The following is a 24,040-nucleotide window of genomic DNA, read 5'->3' on the forward strand; positions in this document are numbered from 1 at the left end:
CTGATACACTCAACAACATGGATGAATCTCAAAAACACTTTGCTGAGCCAGACACAAGAGTACACATTCTATAATTCCCTTTATTTCAAGTTCGAGAACAGGCAAATTAAGTTACAATGATGGAAATTAGATCTGTGGTTGCCTGTGCGGCGATGTGTGTGGAATGACTGGGAGGAAACATTGAGGGAATTTTCTGAGGTGGCAGAAATGTGCATTTTACTGTGTTTAAATTACGTCTAAAAGGGTAGGGTGAGTGAAAAATCCCTCTTAATAAATCTTGTTTGAAATGACCAAGCCAAAAAAAAAAAAAAAATTGGTCAAGCCCATAGAAGGTTGAAAATTTTGGATGAAGGACTTTCTGAGGACTGACAACCCAAAGTGACTTGAGGACAACTGGAGATAATAACAGTAATCACCTGAGAGGGTTCCTGTGTGAATTAAATGAGCTGTAAAGCACTTACCACAATGTCTGGCACACAGTAGGAGCTTAATGCATCAATGAAAGCTCTGGTTCGCATTCTAGGGAGCAGACCTAGCGCGGTCCCGGGAAGACCGGACTCGTTCATAAGGTGGTTAAGTTCCCTGTCACTAGAGAGTGCGCAAGCGACACCTGGTGCCCTGAGGGTTTCAGTGCCCTCAAAAGGCTGACCTAACAGCCTCAAGTTATGTTCCTTAGAGTCTGACTTTTCGTCCCCGTGCTTCAAGCACCACCACTTATGAAAGTGTCCCCGACACGCAGCCCGCATTGCAGCAACCTCCCGCGACCGAGGAAGTTAGTTGGAGTGCATCCCAGAAACAGCGGTGGAACCACCCAACGCGCCACCTCAGCCCCGCCCCTCGGCCCCTCACCCGTGAGGGGATGGGCAGGGCACGCAGGCGCCGCGCCCTGCCATTGGCTCGAGCTGGCGGGGGAGGCGGGGCCTGACCAGACTGCGGTCCTGCTGTGTTGTCATTCGGCGACGGCTAGAGGACACAGTCAAGATGGCGGCAGTGTCTGGCCTGATGCGGAGACCCCTTGAACAGGTAGACAGCGGCACGCGTGCCTGCGCGCGATTCCTGCCCACCTTGCGTCCCCTCTCAGCGTCTTCTCTCCCCCCGCCAGGTCTCCGGGCTGCTGAGGAGGCGCTTCCACCGGACGGCGCCGGCGGCGCTGCAGGTAAGTGGCCTGGACGCCCGCCGGGGCGGGGAGGGGGCCATCCATCCCGGGGCGGAGGCCGGGGACGCGCCTGCGCCGTGGGGATAGGGACGGCAGCGGGCCCTGGAGTCATCGGATTCCTAGGTCCAGCGTGGGATTCGTCGTCCTTCTGTTGGGACCCAGCACCGGACACACCAGCATATCACCCCTGCCAGGCTCATTGGGAATCTGTGGGGCGATCTGACTACCCTAGACTTGACGTTTCTTCCCTCACCTTCCTTTTAAATCTTTACTGTAGTAAAATACATATAACCAATGTTACCATTTTGAAGTGTATATTCAGCGGCACTAAGTCCAGTTACTACGTTGTGAGACCGTCACCACCATCCGTCTTCAGAACTTTGTCACCATCACAATCAGAAACTCTACCCCTTAAACAGGAACTTCCCATTTCCCCCAGCTCCTAGTAACCTCTGTTGCACTTTCTGTGCCTGTGAATTTATCTATTTTAGGTACGTCCTGTAAGTGGAATCCTACATTGTCCTTTTAGGTCTGCTTTATTTCACTTAGCATGGTTGTTTTCAAGGTTCACGCATGTTACAGCATGTGTCAGAATTTCATTTTTTTTTTTAAGATTTTATTTATTTGACAGATCACAAGTAGGCAGGGAGGCAGGCAGAGAGAGAGGGGGAAGCAGGGTCCCCGCTGAGCAGAGAGCCCCATTCGGGGATCGATCCAGGACGCTGAGATCCAGCCGAAGGCAGAGGCTTAACCCACTGAGCCACCCAGGCGCCGTTCATTTTTTTTTTAAGGCTAATATTCTCTCTTATGCATATACCACATCTTGTTCATCCATTCATCTGTTGATGGACATTTGGGTGTTTTCACCTTTTGGATTTGTGAATAATGCTGTTGAAAACATTGGTGTGCAAGTATCTGAGTCCCTGCTTTTATATCTTTTGAGCATCTATCTAGAAGTGGAATTGTTGGATCATATAGTAATTCTGTGTTCAACTCTTTGAGGAATTTCCCACACACCCCCCCTTTTTTTTACTGAGGATTCTACCAATCTGTTTAGTAAAATAACTTGTAGATTCTGAAGGTAGTGTTTGGAAGTGCCTGGTACCTAGTGAGTGCTCAAAACATAGTTTTATACTGGCCTCCTTAACAGTTCTCCATCCCACACTATACCAAGTGTGGAAATAAACAATCCAGTATAATTTCTACTTAGGAAACTACTTATGAGCTGGTCTGGCCAGTAAACAGATTTTGTTAAGCCCAGATGCACATCAAGAAAGGTGTTCGGGGGGCGCCTGGGTGGCTCAGTGGGTTAAAGCCTCTGCTTTCAGCTCAGGTTATGATCCCCGGGGTCCTGGGATTGAACCCCGCATCGGGCTCTGCTCAGCAGGAAGCCTACTTCCCCCTCTATCTCTCTCTGCCTCTCTGCATACTTGTGATCTCTGTCTGTCAAATAAATAAATAAATAAAATCTTAAAAAAAAAAAGTGTTCGGTAAACTCATTAACAAATCCAGTAAGGCTGTATGATAAAAATGTTACTTTTCGAATTCTTTGAACTTTTTTTTTTGTTTTTTAGATTTTTATTTATTTATTTGACAGAGAGAGAACCCAAGTAGGCAGAGAGGCAGGCAGAGAGAGAGAGAGGAGGAAGCAGACTCCTTGCTGAACAGAGAGCTTGATGCGGGGCTCGATCCCAGGACCCTGAGATCATGACCTGAGCCGAAGGCAGTGGCTTAACCCACTGAGCCACCTAGGCGCCCTGAATTCTTTGAACTTTTAAAGAGAAGCCTGTTCTAGCAATAGTTTTTATATTATTTGCTGTAGGCAGCCTAGGTAATTATAAAAGGAAAGAACCTCAGTAGTATCTGAAATAATTCTGCAGTAATCCTTGTTGGTTGTTTTCCCCATACCTGTGACAGGTGACAGTTCGTGATGCTATAAACCAAGGTATGGATGAGGAGCTGGAAAGAGATGAGAAGGTATTTCTGCTTGGGGAAGAAGTTGCCCAGTATGATGGGGCATATAAGGTAACCCAAAATACAATAAAGCAATATAAACCGAGGTGGCTGTTGGCCCCCATATACACTTAAAAGTAATGAGATCATTGTGTAATTTTAGGTTAGTCGAGGCCTGTGGAAGAAATACGGAGATAAGAGGATCATAGACACTCCCATATCTGAGGTAAGTCTTCCATCAGGAAGCGGACCTTTCAGGGGCATGTTAAAGTGTACACTGTTCTGATTTTTATGCATTTTCACTTGTGTTTATATCTTACTTATAGATGGGCTTTGCTGGAATTGCCGTGGGTGCAGCTATGGTATGTAGTCCTCTCTATGAATCTCATCCAAAGATATTTCTTTTAACATGACCTTTTAAAAACATTGTTTGAATTTTGGAGTGGTTGCCACTTTTTATCACTTTTTAGTTTTTTAAAGATCCTTGTTTTTTGATTTGACAGGCTGGGTTGAGGCCCATTTGTGAATTTATGACCTTCAATTTCTCTATGCAAGCCATTGACCAGGTTATAAACTCAGCTGCCAAGACCTACTACATGTCGGGGGGCCTTCAGCCTGTGCCCATAGTCTTCAGGGGGCCCAATGGCGCCTCAGCAGGAGTGGCTGCCCAGCACTCACAGTGCTTTGCTGCCTGGTATGGGCACTGCCCAGGCTTAAAGGTGGTCAGCCCCTGGAATTCAGAGGATGCAAAAGGACTTATTAAATCAGCCATTCGGGATAATAATCCAGGTCAGTAGAATGACCCTCAGGTCTCTTTTGAACCTTAAAGAACTAAGTTGCAATCTTTGCCTGGAGGGAAGCCGTTAAAGGCTTCTAGTTAGGCTTAGACGTATCATATAAAACGTCAATTAATGGTTTAGAGGTATGGTAAGGACCGTTTTCAAAAAGGTTGTTTTGTTTTTGCTTTTCTGACTGTAAAGGGGTCTGCTAGGAACCTACAACGCTGATTTAACTACAACAGATAAAATTAGGATTGACCAGAATATAAATGCCGGTACCTAAACAATCCTCTCAAGGCTACTAGACACAATAGTTGTGAGGCTTCCTATTGGCACAGTGAAACTTTTTGCAAAATGAGTCATAGTGTTGTATATACATTTGGTCATGTAGTTACTTCTGTTAAATATTTGTATTTTTCAGTGGTGGTGCTAGAGAATGAACTGATGTATGGAGTTCCTTTTGAATTACCCTCAGAAGCTCAGTCAAAAGATTTTCTGATTCCCATTGGAAAAGCCAAAATAGAAAGGCAAGGTAAGAGCACTTAGTACATCTTAAATATTATTTGTAATCTAGCCCCTGTATTTATGTTGGTCAAATTCTTTTTTGTTTTTTTAGAGGTGGGGGAAGGTCGGTGGTGGTGGGGGGGGGGGGGGGGAGAAAGAGAGAGAGAGAGAGAGAGTATGAATCTTAAGCAGGTTCTATGCCCAGCACAGAGCTTGACTAGGGCTTGATCTCATTACCTTAAGATCATGACTTAAGCTTAAATCAACAGTTGGACGCTTAAGTGACTGAGCCTGCCAGGCGTACCTGGTCAAATTCATTCTTGAAGTTATTGCCTTTTACTTTGATTAGGAAATTATAGGATGAGTTCAAGTTAAGAAATGTGTCATGTTTTGCTTATACATTTATGCTTCCTAATTCTCAGTCCAGTAGATTTGTATTTCATTTCTAGGAAGGCTACCACATTCCTTGCCTCCCTGGAACAGAGTTGAGTTGAAGATTTTACAAATGAGCAAGAGCCACAGTGGCTGCGGGGCAGTACAGCATCTTTGGTTTCAACCTGGCCTCTGATCTGTGACCACTTTGTTTCAGGGACACACATAACCGTAGTTGCCCATTCAAGACCTGTGGGCCACTGCTTAGAAGCTGCAACAGTGCTATCCAAAGAGGGAATTGAATGTGAGGTATGTGGACATTCACTTCTGGAAAAATCAGAAAGTTTCCTTTTAAAATTAAGACCCAGAAATAGGAGTTTGAATTCTTTAACAGGTTAACTGAATGTAAAATCTTGCTTTGCAAATACCTAGCTTTTTACTGTGCAGGCTCTAGATCTGTTACAGTAGTACCTGCTTTCTCAAGTTGGGATCCAGCCTTGGAGCTGGAGTTCGGGAGAGGGGCAAACTTAGAAATGACGGTCTAACTCCTTCACGTCCAGGACCTGCCACTTGCTGGTTACACTTGGGCAAGATCTGTACTCTCAATCTCAGCCACATCAGCTGTAAACTGAGGAGAATACATTTACTGTCCTCTTGGGGTGGTTGTGGGAATTACACGTAGTGTAGCACCTGGTGCACAGTGAGCAGTCAGTTGGTAGTTATTAGTTGTTTTGACAAGAAGGAAGTTAAATTAGCACAGGAGGATAAGTGAATTCTTAACAGAACCACTTGTGGTAGAGAGAAAGATTTTCGTTTTAATTACAATTTCCCATTTTACATTTTGTTCTGGGATAGGCAGATTTGATTTTCCTAGACCCAGAGATTAACAGGAAACAAGAGAGGGAGTGGTATTATGGGGATGAGACTACATTTGTGGTGCAGTGGCTCTACAAAACATATCTATGTTGTCTGTTTAGGTGATAAATATGCGAACCATCAGACCAATGGACATTGAAACAATAGAAGCCAGTGTCATGAAGACCAATCATCTTGTAACTGTGGAAGGAGGCTGGCCACAGTTTGGAGTAGGAGCTGAAGTTTGTGCCAGGATCATGGAAGGTATTTCAGAGAAACTGGTTCTAGAATACCCAAACTGTAATAAACAATGTGTACCTGGATACTGGACAGAGATTAGAAGCTAGGCCAACAGTCTTAACTTGTCACCTTAGCATTTTTCGTTTGGGTCAATGAGTGTTCTTGGTGGGGGAGGAGTAAATATTTTTTAAAAAGCCAGAAACAGTCCTGGTAATGAGTATTCCTTTAGATTTTCTCTCCTTTGGAGAGCCATACCTCCTATGGGAAGGTGGTGGTGCTCAGTGGCTTTTCTTGCCTCTCAGTGAGCCTCCTTCTCTCCTAGGCCCTGCATTCAATTTCCTGGATGCTCCTGCAGTTCGTGTCACTGGTGCTGACGTCCCCATGCCTTATGCAAAGATTCTAGAAGACAACTCTATACCTCAGGTTAAAGACATCATATTTGCAATAAAGAAAACATTAAATATTTAGTTTGGACTTGAATTTCAAGTCGTTGGGATTTACTTAAAATACTTGCTGTCTACTTCACCTGGATTGTACTGTAAGACCTTATGATTCATAAAGTTATCTCTAAAGCAACAACATGTATGTTTTTGTACTTGGAAGAATTTAAATGTGCTTGTATGTGGAAAAAACTCCTCTCCTGCCCTAGACTCCATGGGGTTTTTTTCTGGTCTGTTACAATCACCACATTCTTTGAATAAGGCTAATGTAAAATTTTAACCTCTCATAAGGACAAGGTATGAATGTGGCAGAGTTCTGCAGAAAGATGTATCCAAAAAGGACAACTTGTATGTAAAGGTAAAAGCTATCATCTACATTTGCTGTTAAATTGTTTTGATAAGGAATAAAGGAATTCCTAATTATGACTAATTGTAATTTTATATTCTTGAAGTAATAAACACGGGGTGGGTGGAGGTCTTAAAATTCTGCTAAGAATTTCTGTTAAGAAATGAGCGACACTGGGGTGCCTGGGTGGCTCAGTGGGTTAAAGCCTCTGCCTTTGGCTCAGGTCATGATTCCAGGGTCCTGGGATCGAGACCCGCATCGGGCTCCCTGCTCGGCGGGGAACCTGCTTCCTCCTCTCTCTCTACCTGCCTCTCTGCCTACTTGTGATCTCTGTCTGTCAAATAAATAAATAAAATCTTTAAAAAAAAAAAAAAAGAAAGAAATGAGCGACACTAATCACCTAGACTGCCATCACACTTGTAACAGGAACTTGTCCACAGACTCTTCAAATGCCCAATTGTAATAGGGTTCCCCTCCAAATTAAACCAAAATTCATGTCAAGTATTTTTCCCATTGCCAAAAAACAGACATTCTCCCATATGCTGTCCTCTTTAGAAGTTGAGACAGAAAACACAATTAGTTATAGAAACATACAAAGGGTGCCTAATTTAAATAGCAGTACAGGATTGTTAGCTTTTAGTAATTAAGAGGGAAATTTTACAAAAAGAAATAGACATCAGGTAGGTAAGAAGGAAACCAGAAATACTGCATGGATCTATTTTTTATAAAAGTTCCCACAAAAAATTCCCACTTCAAATGCTTAGCCAAGCTACAGACACATTTTCTTGACATGGTTTATTTTAATAAAAAATACAGCTGAACATTTATCACAGATTAAATGAAACTATACACAATGACATTCTCTCTGCATAGTAACCAACACTGATGTGTGTACTTGAATTTTTAAATGGATTACTGATAATCCTTTAAAGTGCAATTTATTTAAGGGTTTAAACAAATCATAGGATAAAGGATCTAATAAATGAGTAACATTAGAAAGATGATGTATTTGGATAAATCTTTCAAAAATCAGAATTGATTTCTATGGATGCCAAATTTACTTGTGTTTATAATAACCCCTCCCCCTCCCCCCCCCCCCCCCGCAAACCACAAACTTGATTTTATTGCTGAGGATTAAGGAGATCCTCTAATTGGAAAGCGCTTTTCCTGATCTTAACATTTTCTGCCTGTCCAATATACTCTAACTAAAAGGAACTATGAGTCAAGTGGTTGCTTTCACAGCCCTGAGTTCTATAACCACAACGGTATTCCTGTTAGAACCTAGAGAAGGTTCCGGACTTGACTTGCCTGTCTATCTGAATGGAAAAGTAAGAACTCAGTTGCTTCTCTCACTCCATGACATAACTAGGCTTTAGGCTACAGTGTCAATAATGTCTAAGATGAAATAAGGCAGCAAAAATGGGAGTTATCTAAGAAATAACCAGAAAATGCTTTATAGAGAAATGAGAGGAACGTTTCTGGGAGAGGAGGGATTGCAACACAAAGGTCATTCACTGCTGTGACTGGACGTGGTCACTGCTTTTGTGTCTGTTTCCTTCAGTGGGTGAAAAGGTTGACTCCAATATGCTGCTGCCCCCGAAAGATGCCCATTAGAGGATGAACCAGACTCCTTTAAAGTGGCAATAAAGGAGCAAAATAAATATTTCTTAAGGCAGAAATGCCAGCCTGACTTTATTCTATTTTGAATATTTCCCTCTTGAGAAGCTTCTTGTACGAGCATCTGCAAGACAGCAAGTGGCTGTCCTGGCTCATTCATCCAGAAACAGAGTACTTCGGGGGCTGGAGGTGGGAGGAAAAAACAAAGAACTTTTCCCTCCAAATGTAAACACGAAGCTTTAGCCGATCTTAGGAGCACTATGATCACAGGTTTCGGCTTTCCTCAAAGTTCCCTTTTGGAAATTCTGGATGGAGCTGAGTAAGGCCCCGCGGCTCACACCATTCACAGCCTGGGGCAGGAGCTGTGTAGGCGCCTCTGTGCTTGCAGGAAGCAAGGGAGCTGCTGGTGGTGGAGGCGGAGGCGGAGGTGGAGGAGGTGGAGGTAATGCAGACATCCCTGGGTGGCGGGCGGAGAAAGGGGATAGTCAGTATCATCTCTCCCAAGCCCCCCGCACACATGCTACTGCTCAGTCCTGGGTAGAAGGGACTTCGATGAGCCTGCCAATGTTTTCCCGCAGAGGGACCAAGATACCCAGTACTGTGTGTTTTTTTATTAAATGCTGAACAAGAAAACTAGAAGCATCAAAGGGGAATTAATTAAAGGTTGCCATTTTCCCCAGGTAATAAGTCATCTAAGACTGAATATCACAGATGACATGAAACTCTACACAGTGACATTCTCCCTGCATAGGTGAGGCTCTAACTCCATTTCCAAATTTTAGCAGTGGTCCCCAAAGAAAAGTTCCATCAGCTGCTTCAGGCAGGTCCAGGGCACCTACTGAGCCAGCAAGTTTTGTATGCACAGAGTTGGGCTACCTGAGTATCAATCACTGACAAAGGACGAACATTTCTTTAGCTGCTCCAACACACACAATATTTGAAGGATGTGATTTAACAGAAAATGACAAGCCACTCAGGATTCTAGGCAAAGAACAGTGCCTGCTGGGTTGAGGGTTCCCCAGGGGCGTGTGTCTTGAATAATCATTTTCTATTAGGCTGCATTAAAGAAATTTAAAATGCTAGTAACTGTTAGCAGCGCAAAGCAGGGGGCAGAAGGCTCTCTCCCTGGCAACGGTCTTCTCAGGGAGGAGTCGTCCTCGGCACCTTCTTTCCATGGGGCTTCACCTGGGAACAGAACGGAGCTGCAATAACCCTACACCTTCGCTGAGCGTCAGGAGAGACTCCACCCGCGTAGGCAAGGAGAAGGGAACTGGACACGTATCTAAAGCTTCCCTTAGCTTCCAGGCACGCCAACATGTGGCGGTTACAGTTTTGAATCAATTAATGAATTACTCTCCTAGGACAAAATAAAAGCTGAGTACAGCCAAAGACCTGCTTTAAAGAACTTGCTGGTGCGGCAGTTACGTGTCCTGTCACCTGGGAATCCTGTAGCTCTCGGTGACTCCCCTGTTTCTGGCCTTAGTCTCAGCCCCTCCTAGGGCTACACAGCAACACATCCCGTTAGGTGTTGCTCCCCTAAAACCTGCTGCCGAGCTGTGCTGGTAACAAGTAAACATACCCATCACCACCTGAGTTTCTACGGATGAGTGGTTCAGGATCACCAAATACTTAGCTAAGAGCATTCTTTTCACCAAGCGTGACACATAACAGTTCAAAGTCTTGTATTTCATAGAAGACCACTTACCTTCCTTTCATATTTTACTCAAACCTAAGCCAGCTGCAATTAAAGAATCACACAGACACATACATTCATGCTCTGCAATCTTAGAATTCTCAAACGATGAAAATACAGCAATATGAATAAACATTAAATACAGACAAATGAACAAAATGTAATTTTCACTGGTTCTACATAGTAACAACCAATGAATGAAGTCCTAGTATGTTCTCTGCCAGGGTGACTTGGGGAAAAATGTTCGCGGCTGTGTGTCACAGGGTTACAAAGATAAAAAGGACTTTAAACCCACAATGTTTGCTGAGGTGAGAAGACCAGGGAGAATAAGCGTGCTAGAAGGCGGTTTTGGAGAGTGGCCAGTGAAATCCCAGGAGGAAGGGGGTGTCTCTGAAGGCTCTTGGGACTCAACAGCAGCAACAAGAGTGCCCCAAGGAGCCAGCAGGTGCCGAGGCCCCACAGTGCCGCCCACCGGCCAGCATCTGGGTTTGACATTCAGGGCCTGCTGTGCATCAGAAAGGGCTCCAGAGTTTCCAGAGAGAAGAGGCACTGCAGGTTCCAAGAGGGAAGACAGGCTCTGGGCTGCAATAGCACTGGTTTTGTGCTAAAGGCACAGAAGAGCCATCGGAGACCTGCTACCCCTCCAGCCTGGGATTCTGGGAGGCTAGAATGGGTCTCAGCTGCTGGACCTGGATCTGGGTTGCCTCTTGGCACAGAGCAAATCTGCTTGGCCCTCATGAGGAGCCCACCCTCAACTTTGGCTGCATTACCAGCCACTCAAAATTAAAAGTGCAAATTGACTATCTCAGAGTTTGGGAGTTGGGGGTGTTACTCAGTACATGGATCTGTATTTTTCCACATAAAGGTTGAGATTGTTATGGCTTTAAATGAATCTCCTTGATTATGTAGGTAGCATAAATAAATAGTCCCAAGTGTCAAAGAGTAACCTGTGCTTATAAAGCAAATGAGACGTGGAGGTCTGTGCAAAAGGAGAGGCTGTTCATCCAAGGGTAAGGAACAAAGTCACCCTGGCATCTGTCCCCAGGGGGACGGACCAGACCCAAAGGGCCTAAATGTCCCACGAGGCCCATTTTCCTTACTGGGCCTGAGACAATGAGGGCCGATCTTCAGGTGTACAACCAGGGCAAGGCCAAACCTCATCTTGCCAGCTCAGAACACTCTGAAAGTGGGGAGGAAGTCCCACGGTCGGAAGGGCAGGAGTAGAGGAAGCAAGAACAGACCCAGGCACTCAGCCACTGACTGCAGGCCCAACACCAAGATTTTTTGGCCTTTTCTTTTTACCTTCTCTATAGTCCACAAGCTTCCTTTAAAGTTTGTTGGGGCTTAAGCTACAACACGTTCTAACAGTTGGCAATACTGATAGGGGCCAAATTCAGAACTGGCTATGTGGCCTGAGGCAGGCCTGACAGCCACTGACTCCTCCCCACCAACAGGTACCCAACAGCCCTTAGCCCCAGGCCACAGACAAGACCAGACAGATTCTGTGTTACACTGGTTGCTAATTAGAATTTAAATTAAAAATTTAAAGGGGGGGGGATGGTTGGTTGCTAACTAAATTCACCCAGCTTTGAAAAATACTGGCTTCCAAACCCAGGATGAGGGATGCTCCAAAATAGTTCTCTTCCATCCTACCTACTCTTAGACAAAAATCCCAAAAGCCAGCTACTCTATCCTCCCCAGAGTCCCATTCACCAAACTAATGAGAACCTGGCAATCCAGAGTCTCGGTAAGATCTAGGGTGGAAAGCCTTGCCAGACAGACCCTCACCAGCCTTGGGGAAAGGACATCTGGGAACTGCCCTGTCTTTAGGGCCAGTTTTAGCAGTGGGCCATCTACAAGTCTCTGCAGGTCTGTCTTTGTGGTCCGCTAATAGAAGCAGGGAGACCACAGGGCCACCAAACCAACACCAGACCTGCTAGCCACCCTCGAGAGGGAGCAGAGAGCAGTGACCCCTGGAAAAAGACCACGCTCCCAGCTCTTGGCAACTGCCTTTGTATTTTTCCTCAGGTAGACGAGAAGGCTGCACTCATGTCCTAACTCAGGAATTAGTAGGGATGCTCTAGAGAACTGTTTTTCTCTACTGTCCGTCATAAAATCCAGTGAACTGTCTTCCTGAAATCAAGAACTCAATCAGCTAATAGTCTTTCCCTGCATCAGAATAACAGGGAACCAATATTTTTGCTGCACCAACACTGTGGGATCCTGCTTCCCAAAATGAAAATATAACAAAATGCCATGCGGTTGATTTGCAGGTTTTGAGCTGCGTTTTAAAACTACAATCAGAGTGGAAATGAAGATTTTGAAGGTCACGGTGAAAATGAAATGAATGTAGATGAAGTCATTTGGGTGCTTTTTAAAGATGCTGTATTTCGTTTAGATGTTCAGATAAGGAAATCGTCCCAAATCTGCTTTCCCATTTGTTCATCGCTTCAGCGATATCCACACACTGGGCCCCATTTCACATCCAGAAACAGAGCATCTTTAAAGTTAGAGAAATCAGTATAGCTTACTTTACCGAAAATTCACGTTCAAAATGGTGCATGCTCTACTGAAAACAGCAAAGAGAGAGAAAGAGAGAGAGAGAGGGGACATATGTCATTATTCGGATTTCAGTGTCTGTTAATCAAATAGTAAGAGACAGCAAAATATTAGTCTGCACCACATGCTGATTCTTCTCACTGCCAAACTAAGACCCACTCCACCGCAAAATGCACTGGTTTGTAAACAAGACGGTGACCGTTTTAGAACACGGAAAATAGGCTCAGACAGTAATCAGCGAGTCAACATGCTAACAGAGTTGCCAGAGAATCGCTTTCCTCTTCATACTTTTTTTCTGTGTCCCCGCCCCCGGAGCCATTTAGATGGGATTTTTATTTGTTTATAAGCAAAACACTCACTTCAGAAGACCTGTGTAGGTTTTAATCCCCGCCTCCCCCCACAAAGTGGAGTGAGTACAGGAAGTGCAATTAGTTCTACTGCTAAATAAGGACAGTTTATCAAGAACTCATCACTTTTCCTCAAATCTTCTATAACCTAAAATGGAGACTGTCTTTTTAAAGTCGGGAAGAGCAAGAGCACAGGGTTGGTGGAAGGCGGAGTTCCTGGGCAGGGGCAAGTGGCCGCTCCCCCAAGGCCACCATCTACAGGCTGAATTTGGGCAGGGAGTGACATTTGCTTACTTGTGGCTATAAAACTATTAAAGAGAAAACAAGCCAGGCAAACATGGCTCTTGTCTTCCTTTTAACTGACTAGATTCCAGGTTAAATGTGAAGGATAATGCTCTTCCTGACAGAATCCCAGAGGTCCTGATGAACAGGGAGAATCGCTTTGTCTGCAGAGGGGCTGAGAAATGAGGCCCACGAGGGGCTGGGTAGGCTGACCACTCCCCAGGGACAGCTCTGGGAGGATGCTGGGGACACTCTGCCCTGCGCCACCTCCACCCACACCAGCTTTACCCCCTTGGATGTGGAGGTGGGGAAGGAGGGCTGAACGAGGGCAGGAGAGCAGAGCTAACACACTCTTCAGAGAAACACTGAAGGTCGACCTGCTCATCCCAAAGATGGCAACTGCTTTGTGTGTGTGGAGGTTTCGAGAAAAAGCAGCAATTCTTATGGGTGTGGAGGTTTCAAGAAAAAGCAGCAATTCTTATGGCCGGAGACACGGATTCTGAGCCAAGAATGGGTTCAGACTTTCACCTGGCCAGACAGAGTCTGGAAATTCCCAACACTCTAAATAAATATATCTCCTTTTTGTGTCTTATTTATTCTCAACCACCCTTCCTATTATTCAAGCTTTCAGTCACTCTGTGCCCATAAAGCTCTGTTTTCCCTCGTCCAGCTCTCTAGATTTGAAACTGCCCTCTATCCCCACTCATTCTGACACACTGAGTTTTCTATGAATTGCCAGCTTTCTCTCCAAAATGACTCCTTTAAATTACCAGCTGCAAGCAAAAGGGCTAGAGTTCTCTTGTGGGTCATTCATGGCTTCTACTTTATAGCACATCACCGCTTATAAAGCTTTGTGGTGTACAAGACCTAATAAAGACCAGGAATTCTTTTAGAAGTCAGCTTCAGAGAATGGAAATTACTTGTCAAAGTCTCAGCTGTAAAGTGGCAGAGCTAGGACTCTGGCCCAGAGTGCTCCGACTCTACCTTCAGGGCTCTTTTCAGGCCACAGAGCAGTGTTTAATAGCACACACCCTGCCTTTCACCCGAGAGAACAGGCACTTGATCCAAACCAACCCAGTAGGGGCACCTGGGTGGCTCAGTGGGTTAAAGCCTCTGCCTTCGGCTCAGGTCATGATCCCAGGGTCCTGGGATTGAGCCCCACATTGGGCTCTCTGCTCAGCAGGGAGCCTGCTTCCTCCTTTCTCTCTGCCTATCTCTCTGCCTACTAGTGATCTCTGTCTGTCATATAAATAAATAAAATCTTAACAAAAACCAACCCGGTAAATGTGCAAGGTTGGAACCAAGTTTGGATCCTGGCTCTAGCATCCCCCACTTGTGTGACCTTGGTCAAAGTCCCTTAACCTCACTAGGGCCTCCGTTTTCTTTGCCTTTAAAATGGAGCTTTAGTAGGAACTACTCTCATTGGAAAGGAAGGTATTCATGGGGATTAAATCAAACCATGACTTTAAATTACATAGAACAGTGCCTTGCACAAAGTAAGTGCCTAAAATATGTTAGATGTGCTTATTAAAAACAACAACAATTGAGGGTCTCTTCTCACTCAGCTTTCCCAAACACTCTTTTGCACACCTGTTTTTTTTTTTTTTTTTTTTTTTAGATTTTATTTATTTGACAGAGAGAGATCACAAGTAGGCAGAGAGGCAGGCAGAGAGAGAGGGGGAAGCAGGCTCCCCGCCGAGCAGAGAGCCCGATGCGGGGCTCGATCCCAGGACCCTGGGATCATGACCTGAGCCGAAGGCAGAGGCCTTAACCCACTGAGCCACCCAGGCGCCCCTGCACACCTGTTTTAAAAAGAAACCCCACACACACACAATAGCAAGACAACAGGCCTATCTACTCCCAAAGAGAATGCTAGGGTGTATTTGTGTGTGTGTGTGTGTGTGTGTGTGTGTGTGTGTATAAACTGGGACCTTCTAAACTACTCAGTTCTAGGAATACAAAGTGTAAACACAAGTTGGTGATATTTACCATGAAATGAGTCAGGACAAAGAATTTTAAAGCTCTTGAAAGAGTGACTTTCCAGAGGCAGGAAGTATAACCTTCAGCAGAAAAGAAAGGAATGGTCTCACTGAAAATATAAGAATTGAAGCAGAAGTTTTAGAGAATCTCACTCCTCCCAAAGGAATGACCAGCAGACCTAGGGAAATGGCATTTCTTCCATCAATCTGGTAAGGACCTCAGCAAGAGGCGCCATGGCAGGAGGGGCGGTAAGGAATGTGGGAGGCCCCTGTACTTACGTGCTTGCTGGAAAGAGCTCATGAGAGGCAGACCGCTTAGCTTAGAATCATATGTCCTTCTACCCCATACTAAAAGTCACGGAGCCTAAGACCACTGTCAGCTATCACGAATGTGCTTAAAGCTGACATTTTTCGGGAGGAAGACAATGTGGCCAACGGAACTTGCCTAAGTTGATCTGTTGCTGAGCAAACGGGATCCCCAGTGGATTTACAGTATGCTTGATTAGAAGGGAAAATGAGACAGTCTCCCCTTAATTCTGACCTTTTTGCCTTTGACAGAGAAGGGAGCCAACACCCAAACATGTAAAGTGATTCATCAAGGTCTCCTGATAAGGAACAGTGTAGTGAGGGCTTGTGTATGGCAGGTGCTGTTCTAACCCCATACACATGGAATGTGCTGGGTCCTCATAAAAACTCCTGTAGGCAGGCACTGTTACTATCCTCACTGACAAATGAGAAACCAGAAGCAAAAGGGAGGCCAACTGTCTGGTCCAATGTCCCAGAACTAGCAAGTGTTCACCCTCAAGTTTAGGTTCCCTGACCCAAAGCATAGTTCCCAAGGGCTCCCAGATTGAGTTGTGTTTGAGATGCTACCTTGAGCAGGAATTGTTAGTTGAATACTATCCTTGAAAGTGAAGATTTTTCCTTCCTTTATTGAGAAAACTGCCTTTTATCATAAAGCTAGAAGACACTATTCTTCACTTGGTTCCCAGATAAGCATGACTTTTTTTTTTTTTAATGATAAGCTTGGCCTAGAAATAAAGACATAAATTGGAGTAAATGTGATTCCAGCAACAAGATGGGCAGCGTGCAGAGAAGCAGTGAGAAAGATGAGCCCACTGAGAAGCTTGGCCTCCTGTCTTAGAAGGAGGGATCAGTCTAGGCAGGGAGTCTAGAAGATGCCACCCGTAGGCTGGGAGTCTGCTCTCACCCAGCAGAGGCCTTGAAGGCAGAGCAAACCCAGGCAAACCAGCAACAAGGATTTACCAAGCAGCAAACACGGGCACAGCAGCACCAAGCCACTACCTGTCTGTGGCTCCCTTCTGCCCTGCACAGAACAGAAGCTGGTGCACTAGTTTTTCAGGTAGAGATTCTCTACTGAAAGAGGGGAAATACTGGGAGGAGAAAAATTACCAGAGTTGGACCCCAAGGAAAGCACTTGTTTAATTATGTCTAGTTCTTGGAGTTCTTGAGAGGCACTGGAAATGGGACTCCACACGAGCTAGGGCCCTGTCTATTTATCCCTGTAACCCAGGACCAACCACAGTGTCCAGCACATTGCAGGCTCTCATTCAACGCATCCTGAGTAACTGAATGAATAAACTCACCATTTAGGGCCTGAAATGCTAGGTTGACAAGCGAATGCTAATCATTTTTAAGAGATGCATTACAGTAAGTGCCCAGCAGAGGTCAGAGTAGAGTCTTCAGGGCTGAGACAGTTCATCAACAAATCGTGAGAGGAGATAAAGGAAAGGAGCCAGTAATTGCTGGGAACCTACCACCTCTGCCAGGCTTTGTGCTTGGGTCTTCACATGTTTTCCCGCTCAATCCTTACAACTCCCTTTCAGAACAGGTCCGATCGAATTCACAGTAACGCCCCCTGCCACTCCCACTCACCTCAACGTTTTTCCAACATTGCCTCCAATTACAAAAGATCCCTTCTTCTTCTCTCATTCTAAAAATGTCCTCATCTCATGTAAACCTGCTACAGTATGAGATAGCTCGAATTCAAAACACAGGTAAAATCAGAGGGTTCACGAAAAAATCCAAATAGATTGAGAATTCCCCAAGGCATTTAAAAATGAGAACTGGAAGTTAACTTCCCACAACCACTCTAATGCATACAGTAGGTGCTCTGTATAACTAAAGAGACATCTCGTGTATTAAAGAAGCATTTATGGATTCTCACTCTTCATTCTCTCAATTTCCTTCAAATGTCTAAGTGGTGTGAAATTAGTATCCTTTCTTCCATTAAATGGCTGAACATGATCTGGGCAGTGGAGTTCCAGAAATTTCTGACTAGCCTATACAAGTCACCCCTACGCAAGAGAGAGAAGACTGTATTCTTTCCTGAACAATATTTGGGGGCTTTCTTGTAAAAGCTGCTCATAAAGTCGGCCAGGGAAAAGAATATCATTCCCATGAACCAGGTACTTGGCTCCTCAAAACAGGTCCTGGCCCAGAACACTCAGCAGCAAGCCACCAGGAACCATCCTCAGTCAGCAAGAGGAGGCACCACCAGCCAGAAGTAAGCTGTGCAAACTATTCCCTTTACACTAGCCTGTCATTTTCTCAGGAAGGTCAGTTAGAAGATTTGAGAGTAGATGGGTAACGTTCTTGATAGCTCCTGGGTGCTGCCTTAGGCCTTGATGAATATGGAACTGTCAACTCATAAATCAACCCCAGGCAGTGACCCTCCCTCCAGACAGCTGCAGCAACTCTTCCAAGCACAGCTGACAAGCTCTGAGAGGCAAAACCGGCTCCTTGGATGTTGAGAACATCTGGTTCCCTTAAGAAGTGAAAAGAAATACTGGTCCCCCAGTGTGTTTTTCTGAGGCAAGCAAAATGGTCAGAAAAGAGATACTAATTCAAAAAAGAAAGAGGGGAAGAATTAGAGACTGTTCTTATAAATATTCCCCAAGACCAATTCTTTCTATGTTTTTTTCAAACCAAACTCATGGTAATCTGATTGAATTCGCAAGGGCAAAACAAAGGCTAGTCACAGAAAACTACCCTGGCAAGTAAACACATTACAGAGCAGAAGAGAGCACCAACAGTCACCAGGAAAGCAGAAGTTGGGTGGTTCTGTCGCTCCCACACCTGGGCATTTCACAAACAGTCCTGCTCGGTGACAAAATGACATTGTGGCTGGGCTCCCCGAGAGGAGAGCTCTGGCAGGACAAGGCGCCCCGGCAGTGGCACAAGTGTTTCCATCGGCTCAGCACGTACTGGGGCAAGACCTGATCTGAGAGCGCCAAATCCTAACCACTAGACCACCAGGGAGCAACAAGACCTGATCTGAGGAGCCCAGCATAAGGCCTTTCAGCACAGAGCAGGCTGGAGGTGGAGGGTGGCTGCTGCCTCTGAAACCAACTATTCCACTCCCCGTGAAGTGGGACTTGGGACACCAAGACCCTCAGCTCTCCCAGTGTGCACTCCCCCAGGGTTCCCTGGAGAAGGCTGACCCCTGTGATGCTTGCACCTGGGCCAGAAGGCAAAGGGCCCCACTCCTCCTGTTGGGCGAGAGGAGGGTGGCAGGGACTGTGGCTTCATCACTCACCTGCTGTAGAGGGTGGAGTCGGTGACGACGGGGATGTGAGAGGTGAGCTGGCCCCAGATCCTGCTAAAAGAAAACACAGACAAACCTTCCTGGGGACCAATGACAGACATCTGGAATCTGGCCTGAGCAGGGCACCCACTGTTGTCTGAGAATCTGCACTTGGCTGAGTGGGTGGGTCTTGTGGTAAAAGGTGAGGAGGGACAGAGAATTCAGAGCCTGGACCCAGTGACCACAGGTTTCCCCCAGGGTGCAGGGTACGCTTCGTCCCCAGGCCACTAAGGGCTCCCTGCCACCCTCTGCCACCCTCTGCCCTCTATGCCCTGCCTGGGTTGAAACCAACTCTGAGCTGTCGACAGCTTGTGCAGTTGGCTATGGTATCTCCTCCTGACACAGCCTCTGTCCCTGCATAATGAATGACAAACAACAGTGGCCACAAGCGGTACAGGGGGCAAAACCATCCAGGGGAGGCCACTCTAGAGGAAGCAAGAATTCTCCATAGCATCCCACTAGCAGTGCTCTCTGCAGAAGTTCCATTTAATCAGCAGCTACGTTCAACTAGATAGGGTCAGCCTGTTTGGTTTGTAGATCTCCCAGGCCTCTTCTTAGATGAAATCCAGTAAGAACCTTCTTTTCCATTAAAACAACCTGCATATTCCCATATTCTCAGCATCTCCCCTTTGCTCAGGAGTCCCCAGAGAACATCCAGCTGGCCTGACATGAAAGTGGCCCAATGAGCAGAGAGGTTCCTACATAAGCCTTTCTATGGCCACGGGAAGCCCCCTCCCCACCACAGAGGTCCTCTGGAGTGAGTGACCGAAGCTCCAGGGAGGGCCGCGATCAGGCCTCTGAGAAGCCTCCAACCATCACCTCACCTACCACCCACAGGACAGGCTGGGCACAGCACGGACACTGGGCGTGAGGAGAAAGGTCCCAGTTAAACCACATCTCCCTCAAGCGGAGTAGCTTTTCACTGTTCGCAATATTCTCTCACACTGAAAAATGAGGTAAAACCCAATGCATCCTGTGTTTCCACTGCTTCCCAGTGCTGACGGAGATATGTAAAGGGGAGATTGCATTTGTGATTCCAGTGGGGTCTGGAGATGATCTGTCCATTTCCACCAATGGCTACATGGCTTTCCTGAACTTCTCGAGGGCGTGGTGGGGTCTTGGGAGTCCATGGAGTCTCATCCGGGTGCAAGGGGCCCAGAGCCTTGCAGGCAGGCAGGGCCTCGGGAAGGTGGGGAACACTGAGCCAGGCTTTCTCTGCCTGATAAGGAATGAGCCATTGGACAGAGTATCTGTCCGCCATGCTGGGTAGAGACATGGTCTCAGCCTAACGCTGACGATGACTGGCCCATATCCATTTCATCAAGTGTGGAGAAAGGAGACCTCCAACTCTGGAAATGCCCACTGGCCACAGCAGCCACTATCCCTGAGGAGCCGGCCTTGGTCTTCACTGGGGGCCTCCCCACCTCTCTCCCTTCTGTGGCTCAAGTCTGCAGGCAGTGGTGTCACCACATTCCCGCCTCTTCCTGAAGTCCACCACCTTCCCTGACAGCCCCGCTCCCGACTTCCAGCCCCACCCGCACCGCCTGCCATCCCTGGCTGCGGCTGGTCCAGGACTCGCGTCCTGTGCGCCCTGGCAGGCATCTCCTCACTGACTGCGAGGGGAAGACCCGAGCAGACACAGAGCTGGGAACATCCTCCATGTCCTCCCTTCTTTCCACTTTTAAATGCTTCTGCCTCTTCAACAGGCTCTCCTGGCTCCTGCCTCCCAGGAAGAGATGGATGGGCTTCCTCTTCAGTGAGGCTGACAGCTGGGCTCCTGAGCCTAACCTCTTGGCCTTCTGGCCTCCCAGTTGCTCTCTCTTGCACATCTTCAGCTTCTCCCTCTCTGCTCAGCCCTTCTCCCGCCTCAAAGTATACGCAGCTATCCCTCAACCCAACAAAACCTCCCCTCTCCTTGGACCTCTGGGCTAAGCTTGAGCTGTGTGGGTTCAGATGAAGCCATGCCTTTCTCTATGTGGAACTCTACCTCACAGACTCATAAGGTGGAAGAAAAAGAAAGATTCATAGGATGCATAAGGTGGAAAAACTGAAGTCCCCAAAGGGTCTTTCAATCTGGCCCTGATTTCCGAAGATGGAGACACTAAGGTCCACAGCCAGCGGGGCTGGGCGAGGGGCAGCCAGGAGCGGGTGCGAGGACCATGCTCTGTGCCACCCCAGCCCTTCGGGAATGACGCTCTTTGCCACTCCCGCCACCACACCCACACCACACCCACACACTGTTCAGTGCTTTCCTCAACCCACGTATAAGGGCACTTTCTCCCACCACGTAGGGACCAGAGTAGAAGGCAAGACTCAGGGTCGTTTCTATTCGAGAAGGTTCTACTAACAAACAGGAGGCCTCATGTTGTAAGTTGGGTTGGTTTTTCATCCATGCCTCATGCTCATCTTTGATCAAGTCTCACCATTAGTGCAGAGGCTGGGTTACCCCATAACCTCTGAGGATTCTTCAGCACATGAGTCCTGTGAGCCCATGAATGTGAGCCTGTGAGCCCGTGAATTTACTAGGGGCAGGGTTCTCTTGTTCCCTACACTGCTCAGTATCTGGCCACTAGAAGCCCAAAACTCTTGATGCCTCGTCCTGACCCTTGGGCCCGGAGACCCCACGACAATCTATAACCAGTTACCTGAATTATTGGAGTTGCTGTATTTTGCTGAATGCTCTTCACTGTTCTCAACAGCAGATCGTTTTGACTTCTTTAAAAATAAGAGAGAGAGATGGAGGGCAGTAAAAGATAAACACATTGAAGCCGAGAGTTAGAACACAAATATTTCCCAGGCACACAGTGAACCTAGCTACATACGAGGTCATATTTGGCCTCATAACTTAATACAGTTAAGAAGCCACGAGCCACAACCAAAAAGGGGAATAAAACCAAGAATGCTGAGTTTACTATCTCAGGCCAGTCATTCTCCCCAATTACATTAGGCTGTAATCATCCCAGCAAGCCAGGAAACTATACGGTCCATTTCTCCACTGATATTATGCAGCTCTTTTTTAAAAGCTGCAAACCAGTCATCTGGAAATAGTTTTAGCTTTCAAGGAGATACAGCACAAAATCTTGTCATTAACTAAATGTGCACTATTAACCTACAGCTTTCTTCACATGTAGCCAAGAATTCGCAAAGAGGGGATGCCTGGGTGGCTCAGTTGGTTAAGCATCTGCCTTCGGCTCAGGTCATGATCTCAGCGTCCTGGGATCAAGCCTGGCCGTCTGGCTCCCTCCTCAGTGGGGAGCCTGCTTCTCCCTCTCCCCCGCTCATGCTTTCTCTCATAAATAAAAAAAAAATCTTAAAAAAAAAAAAAGAATTCACAGAGAATCCAGAGATACCACACTTACCTTTCGAGCTAAAATCTTTCTTTTTTTCCTTTCTTCTTCAGATCCATGGTGAGACTGAGCTCTTGTCAGTCTTCGATGCTGGTGAATCTTTGAGAGACCACAATTCATCACAAATGTAAGTGTATCCTACATCAGTGAAAATCTCTAACATGTTTTGCCAAATCAAGTTATTTTGGATGAAAATTTTGTCCTTCCTCAGCCTGTCACCTCCAAGCCTGGGTCTGGATGTCTGAGAGAAGAGTCTGCCAGAAGCTGAAGACCTTTCTCCTTTCCCCCTGTTCCTTCCTGCCCTTTGCTCCTCTATGGAAGACAAGTGTGGCTCCCAGCACCTTCAGAGCAAGGACCACGTGTGCCCCCCCCACCACTACCCTGCCTGCCCCAACCATAAAGAAAGACCATGTGTTATGGATGTGCTTGTCTCCCCCACAGGCTCAGCACCTTGAGGGCAGGACTGTGAAGTAATCGGCTACCTCACAGCATTGAGCATGCAGCCTGGTTCAGAGCAAGGATGCAAGAAATGTTTATGGAATGAACAACCAGTCAAAGGTAAGTCACTGGGAATACGGCGGCAAAGGATGGGGACACTAAAAGATCAAAAGCCAGTAAGGGGCTAATAACATGTACCTGTTTCTGTTCTTCAATTAGTCTTTTCTCTATACATTCTTTGGTGATTCTCAATGCCTCTTTTAACTTTGTGGGGATCTGAAAGAAGAGAAAGTACATAACCCACTGAGTAAAATGGCCAGAGATTCTCTTAAGCCCTGGTTTTAATACAGGACTTAATTGGTTGGTTATCACGAAGGAGCGAGTCTGCAATAGAACCAGTCACAGAGGGCGCCTGGGTGGCTTAGTGGGTTAAAGCCTCTGCCTTTGGCTCAGGTCATGATCTCAGGGTCCTGGAATCGAGCCCCGCATCGGGCTTTCTCCTCAGCCGGGAGCCTGCTTCCCTTCCTCTCACTGTGCCTGCCTCTCTGCCTATTTGTGATCTCTGTCTGTCAAATAAATAAATAAAATCTTAAAAAAAAAAAAAAAAGAACCAGTCACAGATACCCACTTGAATACTATCCATCCCCACCATGAATATATGAAACACATAAATAAACATGACATGTTTCAAGTAACTCAAGTAACTCAAGGGGCCCCAAATGGCAAAACAATCTTGAAACAGAAGATCAAAATTGGAAGCATCACACTTCTCAATTTCAAAATATATTACAAAACTACAATAATCAAAATAATGTTCTACTGGCATACAGACAGACACATGGACCAAGAGGACAGAATAGAGAGCCTAGAAATAAAACTCTCATGTGGTATATGGTGAAATGATATTTGAGCAGGGTGCCCAAAATACATGGTAGAGAAAGGACAGTGTCTTCAATAAATGGTGCTAGGAAAATTGAATGTGAAAGAATGAAGCTGGACCCTCACCTTATGCCATGTGCAAAAATTAACTCAAAACTGGACTGAAGACCTGAAATTATAAAACTCCTAGAACACAACAGAAGCTTTAAGATATTGGATCTGACAATGATTTTGGATAAGACCCCAAAAGCACAGGCAAGAAAAGCAGAAACAGACAGATGGAACTTTTTGGAAACTTCCACATATCAAAGGAAATAATCAATAGAGTAAAAAGGAACCTATGGTATGGGAGGAATGATTGGGAATCATATATTTAACAAGGGGTAAGAGCCAAAATATACAAAGAACTCTTATAACCTGACAAAAGAAAATAAATAACCCGATGGAAAAAAACGGATGTGTCACAAAAAAATAGATGACACCAGAATAAAGCTTAAAAAAAAAAAAGATTAGAAAATCTAAGAGGAAAAAAAAACAAAAAACAGGCAAAGGACCTGAAGAGACATTTCCTCAAAGAAGATTTAACAATGGGCAACAAGTGTATGAAAAGATTAATCAACATCTCTCATTAGAGGAATGTAAATCAA

At 45.9% G+C, this 24,040-nt stretch overlaps 2 protein-coding genes across 5 annotated transcripts in view; one reads left to right on the forward strand and one right to left on the reverse strand.

Moving 5' to 3' along the window:
• The first annotated feature begins 922 nt into the window (after positions 1 to 922).
• On the forward strand, positions 923 to 6,729 carry PDHB (pyruvate dehydrogenase E1 subunit beta). The gene is made up of 10 exons (XM_080811806.1): positions 923 to 1,023; positions 1,103 to 1,156; positions 3,074 to 3,181; positions 3,273 to 3,335; positions 3,436 to 3,471; positions 3,613 to 3,898; positions 4,310 to 4,420; positions 4,982 to 5,073; positions 5,742 to 5,883; positions 6,182 to 6,729. The coding sequence occupies exons 1-10, from the start codon at positions 982 to 984 to the stop codon at positions 6,325 to 6,327; spliced, it is 1,080 nt and encodes a 359-aa protein (XP_080667932.1). The 5' UTR covers positions 923 to 981; the 3' UTR covers positions 6,328 to 6,729.
• A 703-nt stretch (positions 6,730 to 7,432) lies between these two features.
• Positions 7,433 to 24,040, reverse strand: part of PXK (PX domain containing serine/threonine kinase like) — a 78,954-nt gene continuing 62,346 nt past the window's right edge. The window contains exons 14-18 of one of the 4 annotated variants that reach the window (XM_080811816.1): positions 22,713 to 22,790; positions 22,089 to 22,175; positions 21,375 to 21,444; positions 18,682 to 18,741; positions 7,433 to 8,719 (exon numbers count right to left, since the gene is read on the reverse strand). In XM_080811816.1, coding sequence (XP_080667942.1) covers positions 8,502 to 8,719; positions 18,682 to 18,741; positions 21,375 to 21,444; positions 22,089 to 22,175; positions 22,713 to 22,790 — 513 coding nt within the window. In that variant the 3' untranslated portion in view covers positions 7,433 to 8,501. Of the gene's footprint in view, positions 8,783 to 18,677; positions 18,745 to 21,374; positions 21,445 to 22,088; positions 22,176 to 22,712; positions 22,791 to 24,040 lie in introns of all 4 variants that reach the window. The other 3 variants (XM_080811815.1, XM_080811818.1, XM_080811817.1) reach the window with 3 other exon arrangements.

Source organism: Martes martes (assembly GCF_963455335.1).
Source record: "Martes martes genome assembly, chromosome: 1".
NCBI classification, from domain to species: Eukaryota; Metazoa; Chordata; class Mammalia; order Carnivora; family Mustelidae; genus Martes; species Martes martes.

Excerpts from the sequence above, each read along its gene's own strand:
- PDHB (XM_080811806.1), top strand. The coding sequence starts at position 982 with ATGGCGGCAGTGTCTGGCCTGATGCGGAGACCCCTTGAACAG. Across the intron at positions 1,157-3,073 it reads CGGCGCCGGCGGCGCTGCAG|GTGACAGTTCGTGATGCTAT; the intron begins GTAAGTGGCCTG and ends TACCTGTGACAG. Across the intron at positions 3,336-3,435 it reads TAGACACTCCCATATCTGAG|ATGGGCTTTGCTGGAATTGC; the intron begins GTAAGTCTTCCA and ends TCTTACTTATAG.